At 41.2% G+C, this 17,311-nt stretch overlaps 1 protein-coding gene across 4 annotated transcripts; it reads right to left on the reverse strand.

Annotated features, from left to right (window-relative positions):
- Positions 1-1,857: 1,857 nt before the first annotated feature.
- Positions 1,858-6,077, reverse strand: LOC120055085 (torsin-1A-interacting protein 2-like). 4 transcript variants are annotated; one of them, XM_039002979.1, is made up of 8 exons: positions 5,888-6,077; positions 5,339-5,434; positions 5,058-5,237; positions 4,403-4,564; positions 4,152-4,295; positions 3,953-4,075; positions 3,809-3,859; positions 1,858-3,677 (listed from the first exon to the last, which is right to left on the reverse strand). In XM_039002979.1, the coding sequence occupies exons 1-8, from the start codon at positions 5,955-5,957 to the stop codon at positions 2,878-2,880; spliced, it is 1,626 nt and encodes a 541-aa protein (XP_038858907.1). In that variant the 5' UTR covers positions 5,958-6,077; the 3' UTR covers positions 1,858-2,877. The 4 variants fall into 4 exon arrangements, with proteins under 4 accessions (XP_038858907.1, XP_038858908.1, XP_038858906.1 ...); XM_039002980.1 differs by having other exon boundaries at positions 4,403-4,549; positions 5,339-5,437; XM_039002978.1 differs by having other exon boundaries at positions 5,339-5,437.
- Positions 6,078-17,311: the final 11,234 nt, after the last annotated feature.

Here is a 17,311-nt window from a genome sequence, read left to right on the forward strand (position 1 = left end):
TTTTTTATTTAACCTTTTATTTAACTAGGCAAGTCAGTTAAGAACAAATTGTTATTTACAATGACGGCCTACCCAGGCCAAACCCGGACGACGCTGGGCCAATTGTGCTCCGCCCTATGGAACTCCCAATCACGGTTGGTTGTGATACAGCCTGGAATCGAACCAGGGTCTGTAGTGACGACTTTTGCACTGAGATGCAGTGCCTTTGACCGCTACGCCACTCGGGAGCCCATCCGGCAAGGAAGAGACGGGGGGGTTTGGATTTCCATATCTGGTGGGGGTTCCTGGGTAGTTAATTATCGCTCTATACCAAGGTCAGGAGGAAGTATTTAACAAAGGAACATTCTAGATGAAAGTAATTTCTGTGAAAAGCTTGTTGAATAAATAAAGTGTTACCTAATTTTACAGCCCCCCCCGTTTCATAAACAGTCAATGGTGCGGAAACTCAAATATAACCTATGACCCCTTCTCTCAGTGAAGGACAGGTATTTTTGTTTTGTAATAAATATGTATCTCTTTAAACCAGTGGAGCAGAAATATAATGACCAGAGAATCATTTTATACAAAATGGAGAAGTCTTATTTTAGTAAAATGTCTTTCTCCTCCAACATCAGCATGTTTCTGTTTATTTTGCTTCATCAACAGGAAACATCTTATGCCACTTCATGACAACAGCTATTGTTTCTACTGTGTGCTACCACCAAGGTCAGTTTTAACCTCTACCATTGAAATTCCCCTTTCCCTGAAAACTGGTGCTGGAGGTAGGGCTGCCACAACCTTACCTACAGGATAACTGCTAGAGAAAGAGTCAACTGGTGGACGAGAATAGGGCTGTCACGGTGCGTGATATCACGAAATGTACAAGAGTCACAAAGTTAAATGAGGTTATGATAACGTTACCATAGGATGTCAGTTGAGAAAAATTCCCTTTCGGTAACTGCCTTGGAAGTTTGTCTGTTGTTCTGTTATTCCACAAGATACAGTAGGTTTTATTCAGGGATAGACAGTTTATTTCCTGCCGATGTCACTGTTCAAGAGTTCACACATTTCACATTCAGCTCTTCCTTTTGACACTCAACCCTCAGTGAGCGATTCTAACAATAGGCCATCATTACCAGCCCATTAGTGAGGGGAACAGGCCAAAGATAATATAAATCAAGAGACTTCCTGCAAAAAGACCATTAGTACTGTTCTAGAAAGAGCATCCCTGTGGATAACAGGTGGATAATCGTATCATGACACTATAACGTTGTTCCTCAAGCCAAGAAAAACATATCCCCTCAGATTAATAAAGTCAATAAGCAACTAAAATATTTTAAAATATTTTATTATTATAGGAAAACCAAAACAATCAAAGAGAACATACTTATTCAGGTGAAAGCAATACAGAATATCTTCGTTACAACAACAGAGCATAAAACTAGAAAATATTTCTCAGTGGAAAGAAAATAGTTGGTGTGCTGGGACAGGTTGTTGAATTACTTGGTTCAACATTCATCTTCATCACTGAGTAATTTGGTACAACGTATCAAATATAATCTAAATCTCACCAATTAAAATATTCTATAAGGCACAATGTCTGACTGGCAATACCAGTTATGTGATATACATTTTTGATTGACTGTTTCAATCAGTTCAGATTATACTGCTAAATTATGCCAACACTTATTCTGCAAATAATCTAGAATTGTTTACTTCATTAAGACACTCAAGCATTTTGAGAAAAAAAAAGAAGCATCATAGCAGTAAGAATCTGACCAATTACAGCGATCTCTCTCCTCCCAAGATTCTTGGAATTTCAGTGTGAAAAGTATCATATTCAACATCTCTTCTCTGTACCCCCCCCCCCCCCCCCCCCCACCGCCGGCCAACTTGTCCTATAAAAATAGAACTACCACTGAACAATTATTTGAAAATATTTCCAATATAGTCATTTAATAATATTTTTCATTAAGCAAATACTATAACACACACACACACACACAGAGAGTGAGAGAGATAAACAAACCTAATGCAGCATCCCAAATTACGATTATTTCCGTCTTCATGTCTGCCAATCCTCGAGGTAAGCTGGTAGGTTGAAAATGTAAAACCAGAGAATTAGTGCAAGATATTTCAGCCAAATATGCAGGGAATGGAGGTATTTAAATTATGTTTTTAAAATATGTATACATGAGCGTTTAACAGCAGAAAAGGAACTCAGTTTCAGTCATTTTACCAATGCATGGATCAGTGGTGAAATCCTGGAATTTAGACTCAGATTCAATTTCATGCAGCAACAAACACTTTAAGTGGAATAGCAAAAGGACTTTCTTTTTTTCAATTAAAAACAAGGTAACGATTTCATTTTCAGTACAGTAGAAAAGACAAAACAAGAAAAACGTGAAATAATAGACATCATATTATAAAATCAATGCTGTACATCTTCCCTATAAAGCAAACTTTGGGTCTGAAATAAAAACAGCCCACAACAAACTGTTGTCCTCAACCCAGACCGTCACTCTGTAATTACTTCCTGATTTCAGCAGCTGGCCGTTGTGAAATGATCAGAAATAGGACAGAGGACCAGAAAGAGAGGACATCTCAGTTAAAACTAAACAGTGCAGTTGGGCTGAATATTAAATGTTGGTTTGGATCTGTCAGCATAGAAATCTCTATTAAGAGCATATGACCTCTGGAAGATATCACCTCTAGGTCCTAGAGTTCACCTGTGAAGTCTAAAAAAAAAAACAGAGACACAGAGCACCTCGGTGTGTCTTCATACCATCACCCCTCAGCTACAGAGCCACAGCTACTCCAGAGCTCCATAAAGACGGAGAGGAGCCCAGCCCAGCGAGCCTGCTCCTACCTAGCCAGAAGTCTCCTGTAGCTGCCAGTTCAGTCCATGCATCCTCCCTGCTCTATGCTCTCCTCTACTGCCACCGGCAGGACCAGGTGGGAGATACGGCTCCATAGTCCACTCAGCTTGTCCAGGTCCATCCGATTATAGGAGCCAGGCTTGTCTGAGCTGTTACTTTCCACAAAGGTTTCCGTAATATAATCCTGGACCCTCTCCTCCACCTCATTCAGACTGAGCTCCTTCCCTAACTCCTCCTCAGGCAGCAGCACAGTGAAGAGCAGGAACACCTCTTTGTAGGCTGCATTCTCGTGGTCACAGTAGCGGTAGAATATGATCGTGGAACCCGGGGGCAGCTCCTCAAAGCGATGGATGACGGCTACGGGCTGGTCCCCCTCGAAGGCTCGCCCCAGCTGGGTGTCGATGTCCAGTTTGACCTGGTCGCTGTCCTGGCCAGCCATGCTGGCCCCGTCGATGTGGATGGAGGAGGCGTTGAGGGCAGAGGAGAAGGCGGAGGCCAGACGCAGGGCAAGGCAGTAAAGCGTCTTCTCCCCCCTGCGGCCTGCTGTCAGCATCAGGCTGACTGGCTCCGTGGGCCGGGCCGTCTGGAGGTGCCTCTCCAGGTGGATCCTGCTCCTCCTCCACAGCTCAGAGCGCTGCCCGGGGAACAGGGCCTCCAGAGCAGATAACTGAGAAACAAACTTCCCCTCTCTCACAGGCCAGGCTGGATGGTCTCCACCCCCTGAAGGCCTGCGGTGCAGTGGGAGGTGCTGGTAGGCCAGAAGACCCAGAACACCAGAGACAAGCAGCACCAGAGCCTGACACAGTTTCCACATGCACCCTGCAGGGATGAGAAGATGACCATGTTTAATTCCAGAAACAAATGCAAATATAAATAATATTAAAATGCCTCCTACTTTAGGACAATTCAAGGAGAATTAAAACATTTTTTTTTTTTTTTTTTAAACTTACCCCCAAAAGCTTTCCCAGGAATTGCCTTGATAACAGCTGATTTCTTAATATCTTAAAATAGAAATATATTCATATTGAAATAATACTGAAATAATCTCAAACACTACTTCCTCAATAAAAATGCACCAGTATACATAACGGTACCTTGTTTTCTGAGTTTGGTAGTTTGTTTTCGAGTAGGAATATTGTTCACCCGACAGCTCAATGTGTAGGACTCTTCAGAGGTGGGGTAACCTCTCATACTATGATGGTTAGCGCTGGGCAATCCTACACAGAGAACAGTGTTTAAAATACATAACACTTTAGATTGACTAGGAAAACTACATTAGCTCTGTCATTTTACCAGTTTTTTTGTCTTTCCTCTCCATATTATCCTTGTACTCTGCCATGCTGCTAGTCTTGTAAGTCAGAATCTCTGGTCGGTTCTCCAGGGGTCTGAGTTGGGTTGCAGGCTTATTACCAGACGCAGCTCTTCTTGACGCTTCCACTGAAAACAAACAAAACACATGAAAAGCCCCTTCAGAGAAAAATATCAGTCTGATATTCTCTGATCTTTAGAGATCGTCAAGATTACAGGTTAAAATTAGGTCCTACTTCTCTTGGTTTTCAACAGATCTGTTTTCAGCTCCTCGGGTGTATGAATGGAACTGCGACTCGTCAGGTACAACCTGGGATCTACAATCTCTTGGGAGCCAACACCGACCGTCTTCGGTACGTTCACATTCATGCGCCCCATCAAAGCTGTATCAAAGGGACCTGTTACAGGATGGGTAAGCCACAGGACAATCATCAAGCCTAGTATGCACCATTAAAGCTGTAATATGTAACTTTTTGGACACACCAACCAAATTCACATAGAAATGTGAGTTATAGATCTGTCTTTATAGATCAGTCTTTCTCAATGAAAGCATTTCTATGCTTCCCGTTATTACGTTTTTTTGTGTGCGTCTTTTACTTTGGGTTTTGAACACCGGCTTCAAACAGCTGAAAATACAATATTTGTGGTTATTGAAATTATATTTCACAGCAGTTTAGATGGTACAATGATTCTCTACATTATGACTGCTTGTTTTGACACAAACTGAAATTAGGCAAACTAGTTTTTGCAACCAGGAAATGGCGGAGCAATTTTTGCATATTGCACCTTTAAGTGGGTTAAGGAAAAAAAAACATCAAGAATCAGTTAAGTTTCCTATATGTGAATTTGGTCGGGTTGGGGTGAACGGTAATGCGGTCCTCCTAAACTCACGTTTATGCTGTGTGACATTGTGATGGGAGGAGTCTTCCTCTGAACTCATCTCCTGGTCCTCGTTCTGCTCCGAGTCCAGATCTTCATCGCCAGTGGTCTCCTGGACATCCATCTTATCCTCATCACAACTGCCATCCCCTGCCACTCCAATCTCTGACTTGGTCTTCTTGCCAGGGGACTCTGAGTTGGGAAAGGAAAGCAGTAGATAAAGAAGTACTACAATCTCAATCATCTGTTTAACCTCCACAAGCCTCTACGACTAGTAGCCTATTGACTTTTACCATCGTCGTCCATGGAGCCATTGACAGGTGAGGACGGGAGCTTGATCTCTTCCCTCTTCCTCTTCAGCGGACCTCTGGGTGTCAACTCTACAGTAACTGCTGGCAAGGGCGAGAAACGGAGTTTAGTGAGTGACAATAACGTCAGCTAAAAGTTACATCCAAGCTGGATATATCTGACTGCTGACTTCAAAATTATTGACTGGTTAACCATTAACTTAGCTAGCTAACGTTAACTCATAACTAATTAAATTGGAAAGGCTAAGTTTGTAATGAATGAGTAACGTTAGCTCCGGTTAGGCTATTTAATGAGGACCATGTTAATACTTTTAATGACTGCTAATAAAGAGATAGCTAAGTTAACTAGCTAACTAACATGTCAAAACATCGTGTTAACTAGCAAATGTTTGTTTTCATTTATTTTTACGATATAGCCAATTTTGACTTTGTGGGTGTGTTATCTAGTTTGCGGAAACAGCTAGAGGAAACGGAAGGCTGGCTAGCTAGCTAGGTTATGTAGATAGGATTAGGGTAGCTGCCTGGCTGACAAACCTTTCGTCGATTGCCTTGTCGACCTCCTCGCTGGTTGAGCAGAGTTGTTTTGTAAAATCTTAGGATCCATGGTTCCACTCTAAATTATACCTTATAGCGCAAATTAAATATTCACACCTATAGCGCAACTTCTCAAACGCATTTCCTAGGATGGGCCGTTTTTTACAAAACAGGAAATAAGTTGTACGTTCTACAGATTTTGTTGGAAACACATAGCTGGCGAATCTATGTTCCGGATGTAAGCGGTCATTCTGCGACTCCACATCTGTCACATTTGTTTTTGCTCCTCTGCAACAAGGGGCAAATTCAAAGCTGGTATTTATCTGAGGAATACGATACAGTGGGTATGTTCATAACACTATAGAAATGCAAATAATGCTGGTAAATGACCACTACAGGGTTTATACGAATAACATTAGCTTGCTAGCCCAAGGATGTACTCTTACATAACACTTCAAATTCTAATAGGGGGGGTCTGAGTTTATGTGACAAAAGAAGCACTCAGAGTGTAGCAGAGAATCATTGTACTATGTCAGGGGTTCCCACATTTTTTCACTCAGGCCCCCCTTCCAGAACTCTCTAAGGTATACAATGACAAAACATCACAAGATGAACTGATGATGCACTACCCGATTTCGGAATTGCACATTACAACTTTCAAGAAAACATTTAAAACCGGACTGAGTTCCTTTTTTGGGGGGGTGGTGGGACCCCACCTGCCGACTCCTCGGCCCGACAGTTTGGGAACCACGGTACTATGTAAACCGGTGTTAAATATATTTTCAATAAGCCAAAAATTGTATTTACAGTTGTTTGAAGCTGTGTACAAAACCAAAATTTTAAGGGATACTTTGGGATTTTGGCAATTAAGTCCTTTATCTACTTCCCAAGAGTCAGATGAACTCATGGATACCATTTTTATGTTTCTGCATCCAGTATGAAGGAAACTAGTCAGCAATTGCGCTAAAGCTAGTTAGCAATCTCCTTCAAACTCCAAGAAAAATACATAAAAATGGAATCCACGGGTTCATTTGACTCTGGGGGAAGTAGATAAAGGGCTTCATTGACAAAATCCTGAAGTATCCCTTTAAGAACAGGAAGCATAGCAATAGCTCACATTGAGTGGCTCAGCAGTCTAAGGCACTGCATCTCAGTGCTAGAGGTGTCACTACAGACCCTGGTTCGATCCCGGGCTGTATCACAACCAGCCGTGATCAGGAGTCTCATAGGGCGGCGCACAATTGGCACAGCATCGTCCGGGTTAGGGGAGGGTTTGGCCGGGGTAGGCCATTAATGTAAACAAGAATTTGTTCTTAACTGACTTGCCTAGTTAAATAAAGGTTATATAAAACATTAAAAAATGTAATTTAACAGATCTAGAGCTTTTTAGACTTGCTTTCAATGAGTGACAGATCTATAACTCACATTTCTATGTGAATTTGGTTGGGTCACCCAAGAAGTTACATATTAAAGATTTAAGCCAGAGTGTAGGCGAGCCTACCGCGTTACTCCTTCGTTCAAGGACCTTGTGTTATATTCAGAGGTAGACTGGCTCTGGTAAAATACAGCCAAATACTCCATCTAAATGTGAATCAATTATTAATTGCGATACGGTTCTAGAAACATAAAGCCCTTTACTTTAATATGACATCAAAATAATTTCACAAACGCTAAATATTCACTTACTGTACACTGTTTTAACCGGCTTAAACTAATTAAACGAATCAAATCTAATCTTTATCACAGTTGCAGCCGACAGTATTTTTCAGTGACAACACGTTTCATGCGGCCTTCTTCCATTACACACAGGTATTAGGAGCATGCTAGATAGCTAATTAGCACAGGTGGTTTCCTTTGTCTTCCGTCTGTCTTCCGTAAAAATTTAGATATGGTGTACCCCAAGAAATTGTGACAGATCTAGGTGCAACCTTCTTATCTAAGGTATCTATTAGGTTTCAAATGTATTAGGACCACTCCCTACCACTCACAGACAGATGGTCTTGTGGAGAGGTACAACCAGACGTTGAAATCCATGTTGAGGAAGTTTGTGACAGAAAATGGAAAGGACTGGGACCATTGGCTGCCTTACCTGTTGTTTTCATACAGAGAGGTTCCCCAAGCATCCACTGGATACTCACCTTTCGAACTCCTGTATGGAAGACAGGTCAGAGGAGCCCTGAATGTCCTCATAAACACCTGGGACAAGCCAAAGATCCCAGAGCCAGAATCCATTCCTCAACTACGTACTGCAAATGGAGAGAAAGACAGCCATGGAAACATGTTGGTTTGAGACAAAAATGTTGGTTTGAGAAGAAAGATAAAGACAGGGTCTTTGAGCCAGGACAACAGGTTATGCTGCTCTTACCTACCTCAGAAATCAATCGGTTAGCCCAATGGCAGTTGCCCTTTAAAGTCCTTTGAAATATGGGTCCGTCCTTCCACCTATGAAATTTAAATGCCGGCGCGCAGAAAGACAAAAACAGACCTTCCATGTCAATCCACTGAAAGAATGGAGGTAAAGAGATGTTCCTGTCAGTCAGCAACTGTTTGTCAGGGCAGTGAAGGAAGACGAAGACGAAACTGAACAGTTCTTCCCTTCAAAGTCTAATCAAACGGTTGGAGATCTGGACTTATCTCATTTGTCTCCATAGCAGAAGGAGTTGGAGGCCATCTCCAACTGGGGCTGCAGGTAGCCAAGTGGTTAGAGCGTTGGGCAGGTAGCCTAGTGGTTAGAGTGTTGGGCAGGTAGCCTAGTGGTTAGAGTGTTGGGCAGGTAGCCTAGTGGTTAGAGTGTTGAGCAGGTAGCCTAGTGGTTAGAGCGTTGGGCAGGTAGCCTAGTGGTTAGAGTGTTGGACAGGTAGCCTAGTGGTTAGAGCGTTGGACAGGTAGCCTAGTGGTTAGAGTGTTGGACAGGTAGCCTAGTGGTTAGAGCGTTGGGCAGGTAGCCTAGTGGTTAGAGTGTTGGACAGGTAGCCTAGTGGTTAGAGTGTTGGACAGGTAGCCTAGTGGTTAGAGCGTTGGGCAGGTAGCCTAGTGGTTAGAGTGTTGGACAGGTAGCCTAGTGGTTAGAGTGTTGGACAGGTAGCCTAGTGGTTAGAGTGTTGGACAGGTAACCGGAAGGTTGAGCTGACAAGGTAAAAATCTGTCGTTCTGCCCCCTGAACAAGGCAGTTAACCCACTGTTCCTAGGCCGTCATTGAAAATAAGAATTTGTTCTTAACTGACTTGCCTAGTTAAATAAATGTTAAAAAAAATATATATATCTCCTCCTGAACTGTGTTCAGACACGCCAGGTTACACCACACTGGTGGAGCACAAGATCCCACTCAAACACCCCACTCCAGTTCACCAGAGAATGTACAGGATTCCAGAGCAGCTGCTCCCGATACTCAAGAAAGAGCTGGGGTTGATGAAGTCTCTAGGGGTCATTGAAAGGTCAAACATTGAGTGGAGTAGCCCTGTTATTCTTGTCCCCAAGAATTCCATGCGCTCGTATTTAGAATGTTGTGTGGGAACCGCCAAGGTTTTGAAGGTAGCTCAGCTATTGAATTGTTTCTCAGCTATTGAAGGTAGCTAGCTAAGTTAGCTAAACAACTACCGGTAGCCATATCTATGACTAAAAATCTTTAGTATCTCGATTGTAAAACCTCTTCTCTTTTTAGTCGTAGATATGGCTATTAAACAGCAAGCTACAATGTTACAACCAGCCACCTAATGCTAGGTTTACCAGCAAACTAGATGGCTAGCTAGTTAGCCTGGCGCCTGCTAACTTGTTATGCGCCACGCCTCACATTTGTCACTTGTTAGCAAACGTGTAAGATCAGCAACTGCAAATAATTTTATTAGCTAGCTATGTAACATAACTGACGAGGGTTGACATTGGTTATGATTATGATCATGGATGCATTTCAGTCTCACAAAATTATAGGCATGACGCAAGATAGGATTCCAAACAGATGTAAATAACATGTATATCCAGCAAGCTAGCTAGCTAAATTTACTAGCAAACAGTGATAAGAAACAATAATACAACAATTTATTGTTGTAAATCTCTGAAACTGAAGCTGGTTTTATTACACAAATATTTGGCTAAGCATGCTTAATAGACATGGCTGTAGGTAGATACTGTCTGCCTACCTACATTTGTACAGTCTGGTCACTGTGCAAAGCTTGAGGGTTATGGCACATTTCTTTCTATTAGGCTAAATATTGTTGTAAATGTAATCTCTGTGCCTGTGCACATGTATGCATGTTCATCTAGTCTACTATAATGTTGATGTTATGCTGGCACAGTTCAACTGTCGTTCACAAAGTACAGTAGAGTATAATTTATTATAATTTTTTGTCTTACAGACAATACAGTGTGGTGCCTGGGCTTCATCCTTGATTTCTAGTTGATTCTAGATACAGAAACAGAATTCCTGCCTGCGTGTGTCATTGTAGCGGAATTGTATCCCGTGAACTGTATCTCTCTCTCTCTCTCTGTATCTCTCTTTCTCTGTATCTCTCTCTCTCTGTATCTCTCTCTATCTCTCGGGATTAGACATTATGCTAGATTTCAAGCAAATGACTCAGGAATGGCAGTTAGATCATGATAACACTCCTTCCACAGCTTTACAAAGTATTCCCTGAACTTTACTACACTGATCAAACTGTGTTGTCTTACTGTATGTTTCTTTGTGAATGGCAATTTCATCATGACCACCAGTTCTATTAGCTACAGGTTGGTACATCAGATAATGTGATTTAACCAACGATTTGTGGTATATATTACTGGGAGTTACAGAATAGGTACTGCTTGGTGTAGCACATAGAATTTTCGACCAACCTTAGCGATGAGGTCTTCGTCCTCAATTTGGGGAAACCGGACTCTCAAAATGTCAGTGTCCAGTTGCAGGGGTTCAGTTTGAATGTAGAAAATGCTCCGTTCTTAAAATATTGATTTTTTTTCTCCATTAAGTAATCCAACAATGTGTACTCCAGCTGGCCCAGAACAGAGCGGCATGTCTTGCTCTTCATTGTAATCAGAGGGCTGATATAAATACTATGCATGCCAGTCTCTCTTGGCTATGAGTTGAGGAGAGACTGACTGCATCACTTCTGATGTTTCTAAGAAATATTCATGTGTTGAAAATCGCAAATTGTTTGCATGTTATACATACAGACAGCTCTGACACACACACACTTACCCCACCAGACATGCACCAGGGGTCTTTTCACAGTCCCCAAATCCAGAACAATTCAAGAAAGCGTACAGTATTATATAGAGCCATTGTTGAATGGAACTCTGTTCCATCTCATATTGCTCAAATAAACAGCAAATCTGGTTTCAAAAAAACGCCTCTCTCCTATTTGACATAGATCGTTTGTGTGTATGTATTGATATATAGGCTATGGGTGCCTTTAAAAAAAATGGAACATTTCGGGGATCTTTAATTTCAGCTCATGAAACATGAGACAAATACTTTACATGTTGCGTTTATATTTTTGTTCAATATAGAACTGAACCGACTGGGGAAAATCGTTTTTAACGGTCATCCAACTCGGAAACTCTGGCATCTTTCTAGAGCTCCCCTTGTCAAATTGGCTTTACTCAACACCATGTAGATCACTGGTCTTTCATTGAGTTTGAAAAGTCATGCAGGCTACATGAATAAGTAGCCTAATATATATTTTAGTGATAAGTAGAATGTATTTTATCCCGTTCCGTTTGCTTCCATTGAAGAAAAGTTTTTCAACAGAATCAGCGGAATGAATACACAGTTCACTTTTCAAAACAGCACGATCACTTTGCTCGTTGTATTTATAATTCCTTCTCACAACTATCTAAGTGTTCTCCTCCTATCCTCCTATTTACCTTTATGAAATTCAGTGAGGAGGATGGTCCTCCCCTTTCTCCTCTGAGGAGACTCCACTGACCCAACATACACACAGTCAGTTGTCTGCTTGTGTTGAACATTGAGAGGATTCTACTGTTGATACTTTAATCCAAAGACAAAACAATACAATGGACAGGGATTGACTGATATAACAAACAGAATAACAATCGCTGTGATTTTGTTCAACTTTTTGGCAATTTAGTAAAAAATAAATAATAGTTAAAACTCTTGTCTACAAATGATAATCTTCCAGATGTCACAGATTAGCATTTTTCATAATCTAAGTATAAAAATAATATTTAGAATTTTTCTGGCCTCATTTCAAATTTAATAGGAAAAGGAGTAACGCAAAATATCTGTTTGTCTTGTTTCACGTTCAGACAAAACAACTAAAACAGTCTTTTGAGATCTGAGGTAAATGAGTAGATTTAATATATGAGTCTATCATGACATTACTTCAACAACCTAATCAACAGGGAAACAGCCTTACTGACAAGGAAAGCTGGAGATCCCCTCTATCAAGCATATCAAACCTGACGTATGTCCTGCAAGGAAGAGACAGGAGTTTGTCATTCCATATCTGGGAGGGGGGGGGGGGGGGGGGGGGGGGGGTTATATCAGGGTGTGACTATAAGATAGAAAGTCTCCTGGGTAGTTAATCAACACTCTACACAGAGGTTAGGAGGAAGTTTTTAACAAAGGAACATTCCAGACCGAAGTCATTCCTGGGAAACGCTTGTTGAATAAATAAAACATTTCCATCCCCCGTTTCCAATACGGTCTATGGTGCAGACACTAATATAACCTCTGACCCCTTCTCTCAATGAAGGACAGGTATTTTTGTTGTAATAAATATGTATCTCTTTAAACCAGTGGAGCAGAAATATAATGACCAGAGAATCGTTTTATACAATGTGGAGAAGTCTTATTTTATTAAAATGTCTTCCTCCTTCAACATCAGCATGTTTCTGTATATTTTGCTTTATCAACAGGAAACATCTTATGCCACTTCATGAGAACAGCTATTGTTTCTACTGTGTGCTACCACCAAGGTCAGTTTTAACCTCTACCATTGAAATTCCCCTTTCCCTGAAAACTGGTGCTGGAGGTAGGGCTGCCACAACCTTACCTACAGGATAACTGCTAGAGAAAGAGTCAACTGGTGGACGAGAATAGGGCTGTCACGGTGCGTGATATCACGAAATGTACAAGAGTCACAAAGTTAAATGAGGTTATGATAACGTTACCATAGGATGTCAGTTGAGAAAAATTCCCTTTCGGTAACTGCCTTGGAAGTTTGTCTGTTGTTCTGTTATTCCACAAGATACAGTAGGTTTTATTCAGGGATAGACAGTTTCTTTTATTTGTTTCTTTTTTAGGGGGTGGATCAGCTTTAATATTGAAGATAGATTGTAGCTTCCATCAATGTAACAAGTTGAGTATCTGGAGCATCAGCATTTGTGAGTTCGATTACAGTCTCAAAATGGCCAGAAACAAATAACTTTCTTCTGAAACTTGTCAGTCTATTATTGTTCTGAGAAATGAAGGCTATTCCATGTGAGAAATTTCCAAGAAACTGAAGATCTCGAACAACCCTGTGTACTAATCAACAACGACGAGACGGCCTACAGGGAGGAGGTGAGGGCCCTCGGAGTGTGGTGTCAGGAAAATAATCTCACATTCAACGTCAACAAAACAAAGGAGATGATTGTGGACTTCAGGAAACAGCAGAGGGAGCACCCCCCTATCCACATCGACGGGACAGTAGTGGAGAAGGTGGAAAGTTTTAAGTTCCTCGGTGTACACATCACGGACAAACTGAATTGGTCCACCCACACAGACAGCGTTGTTTAAAGTCAACTTCAGGAGGCTGAAGAAATTCGGCTTGTCACCAAAAGCACTCACAAACTTCTACAGATGCACAATCGAGAGCATCCTGTCGGGCTGTATCACCGCCTGGTACAGCAACTGCTCCGCCCACAACCGTAAGGCTCTCCAGAGGGTAGTGAGGTCTGCACAACGCATCACCGGGGGCAAACTACCTGCCCTCCAGGACACCTACACCACCCGATGTCACAGGAAGGCCATAAAGATCATCAAGGACAACAACCACCCGAGCCACTGCCTGTTCACCCCGCTATCATCCAGAAGGCGAGGTCAGTACAGGTGCATCAAAGCAGGGACCGAGAGACTGAAAAACAGCTTCTATCTCAAGACCATCAGACTGTTAAACAGCCACCACTAACATTTAGTGGCCGCTGCCAACATACTGACTCAACTCCAGCCACTTTAATAATGGGAATTGATGGAAATTATGTAAAAATGTATCACTAGCCACTTTAAACAATGCCACTTAATATAATGTTTACATACCCTACATTACTCATCTCATATGTATATGTATATACTGTACTGTATATCATCCACTGCATCTTGCCATCTTTATGTAACACATGTATCACTAGCCACTTTAAACTATGCCACTTTATGTTTACATACCCTACATTACTCATCTCATATGTATATACTGTACTCTATACCATCTACTGCATCTTGCCTATGCCGTTCCGTACCATCACTCATTAATATATCGTTATGTACATATTCTTTATCCCTTTACACTTGTGTGTATAAGGTAGTAGTTGTGGAATTGTTAGGTTAGATTACTTGTTGGTTATTACTGCATTGTCGGAACTAGAAGCACAAGCATTTCGCTACACTCGCATTAACATCTGCTAACCATGTGTATATGACAAATAAAATTTGATTTGATTTGACTAATCCCTTCACAGAACAGTGCAAACTGGCCCTGACCAGAATAGAAAGATGAATGAGGCCCCGGTACACAACTGAGCAAGAGGACAAGTACATTAGTGTCTAGTTTGAGAAACAGACGCCTCACAAATCCTCAACTGGCAGCTTCATTAAATAGTACCCGCAAAACACAAGTCTCAACATCAACAGTGGAGAGGCGACTCCGGGATGCTGGCCTTCTAGGCAGAGTTCCTCTGTCTAGTGTCTGTGTTATTTTGCCCATCTTAATCTTTTATTTTTATAGGCCAGTCTGAGATATGTATTTTTCTTTGCAACTCTGCTTTTGGCCATTGACAGGTGAGGATGGGATCTTGTTCTCTTCCCTCTTCCTCTTCAGCGGATCTGTGGGTGTCAACTCTACAGTAACTGCTGACGAAGGCGAGAAAAGGAGTTTAGTGAGTGACAATAACGCAAGCAAAACATTACATCTAAGATGGAGATATATATATATATCTCTATTTATATCTCTATATCTGACCGCCAACTTCCACATTTTTGACCGGTTAACCATTAACTTAGCTAGCTACTAGCTAACTCATAACTAATTAAATTGAAACACTAAATTCTTAGCTAGGTATGTAGCTTCAACAAGCTAATTAATGAGTAATGTTAGCGCCGGTTAAGCTAATTAATTATGACCATGTGAATACTTTTAATGACTGCTAATGAAGAGATAGCATATTTTTTGTTTTCATGAGTTTTTAAGATATATCCAATTTTGACTTGTGGGTGTGTATCTAGAAACAGTTAGCGGAAACAGTTAGCTCAGGGGATCGCAAACTTTAATTCGGGCCCTCATTCCAGCAATGGAGAACATCCCGCACCACGGCTACATCTATGGGCACAAGCACTGTTCATGACACAAACTGTTCACACCCTTATTGTTGGTGGAGAGAATTTTGCAGGTTTAAAGCTTATTTCCTGCAATTTGACACATTTTGTCATGGGCTGCAAAGAAAATGTTGCAGTTTTAAAGCAAATTTTCTTGCAGTTCTATACATTTTTACATGCGTAATGTGTATTCATGTACTATTTGAGTGACCAAAAAAATTACAACAATATCTATGGGCTAAAAAACCTAAATAAACATAAGCTGAAATGGGCTAGTTGATCTGGATATTTCAGGCAAGTTATAAATAGCTCTCTAAGGTATGCAATGACTAACATGACAAGAGGAACTGATGATGCAATACCCAATGCATTCTACTATTACCACTTTCAAAAGTAAGTTTAAAGCTGGATTGAGCTCAAAAAAATATACAGTACAAGTCAAAAGTTTGGACCCACCTACTCATTCAAGGTTTTTTCTTTATTTGTACTATTTTCTACATTGTAGAATAATAGTGAAGACATCAAAACTATGAAATAACACATATGGAATCATATAGTAACCAAAAAAAGTGTTAAACAAATCAAAATATATTTTATATTTGAGATTCTTCCATGTAGCCACCCTTTGCCTTGATTAAAGCTATGCACACTCTTGGCATTCTCCCAACCAGCTTCATGAGGTAGTCACCTGGAATGCATTTAAATTAACAGGTGTGCCTTGTTAAAGGTCAATTTGTGGAATTTCTTTCCTTCTTAATGCGTTTGAGCCAATCAGTTGTGTTGTGACAAGGTAGGGGTGGTATACAGAAGATAGCCTGATTTGGTAAAAGACAAAGTCCATATTATGGCAAGAACAGCTCAAATAAGCAAAGAGAAACGACAGTCCATCATTCCTTTAAGACATGAAGGTCAGTCAATCCGGAACATTTCAAGAACTTTGAAAGTTTCTTCAAGTGCAGTTGCAAAAACCATTAAGCGCTATGATGAAACTGGCTCTCATGAGGACCGCTAAAAAAAAGGAAGACCCAGAGTTACCTCTGCCGCAGAGGATAAGTTCATTAGCGTTAACTGCACCTCAGATTGCAGCCCAAATAAATGCTTCACAGAGTTAAAGTAACAGACGCATCTCAACATCAACTGTTCAGAGGAGACTGCGTGATTCAGGCCTTCATGGTTGAATTTCTGCAAAGAAACCACTACTAAAGGGCACCAATAAAAGAAGAGACTTGCTTGGGCCAAGAAATACGAGCAATGGACATTAGACCGGTGGAAATCTGTCCTTTGGTCTGATGAGTCCAAATGTGAGATTTTTGGTTCCAACCACCGTGTTTTTGTGAGACACAGAGTAGGTGAACGGATGATCTCTGCATATGTGGTCCCACCGTGAAGCATAGAGGAGGAGGTGTGATGGTGCTTTGCTGGTGACACTGTCTGTGATTTATTTGGAATTCAAGGCACCCTTAACCAGCATGGCTACCACAGAATTCTGCAGCGATATGTCATCCCATCTGGTTTGCGCTTAGTGGGACTATCATTTGTTTTTCAACAGGACAATGACTCATAACACACCTCCAGGCTGTGTAAGGGCTATTTGACCAATGAGAGTGATGGAGTGCTGCATCAGATGACCTGGCCTCCACAATCATCCGACCTCAACCCAACTAAGATGGTTTGGGATGAATTGGACCGCAGAGTGAAGGAAAAGCAGCCAAATGCTCAGCATATGTGGGAACTCCTTCAAGACTGTTGGAAAAGCATTCCTCATGAAGCTGGTTGAGAGAATGCCAAGAGCGTGCAAAGCTGTCAAGGCAAAGGGTGGCTACTTTGAAGAATCTCAAATAACATATTTTGATTTGTTTTACACTTCTTTGGTTACTACATGATTACATATGTGTGATTTC

This window comes from Salvelinus namaycush, chromosome 10 (genome assembly GCF_016432855.1).
Source record: "Salvelinus namaycush isolate Seneca chromosome 10, SaNama_1.0, whole genome shotgun sequence".
Lineage (NCBI taxonomy): Eukaryota > Metazoa > Chordata > Actinopteri > Salmoniformes > Salmonidae > Salvelinus > Salvelinus namaycush.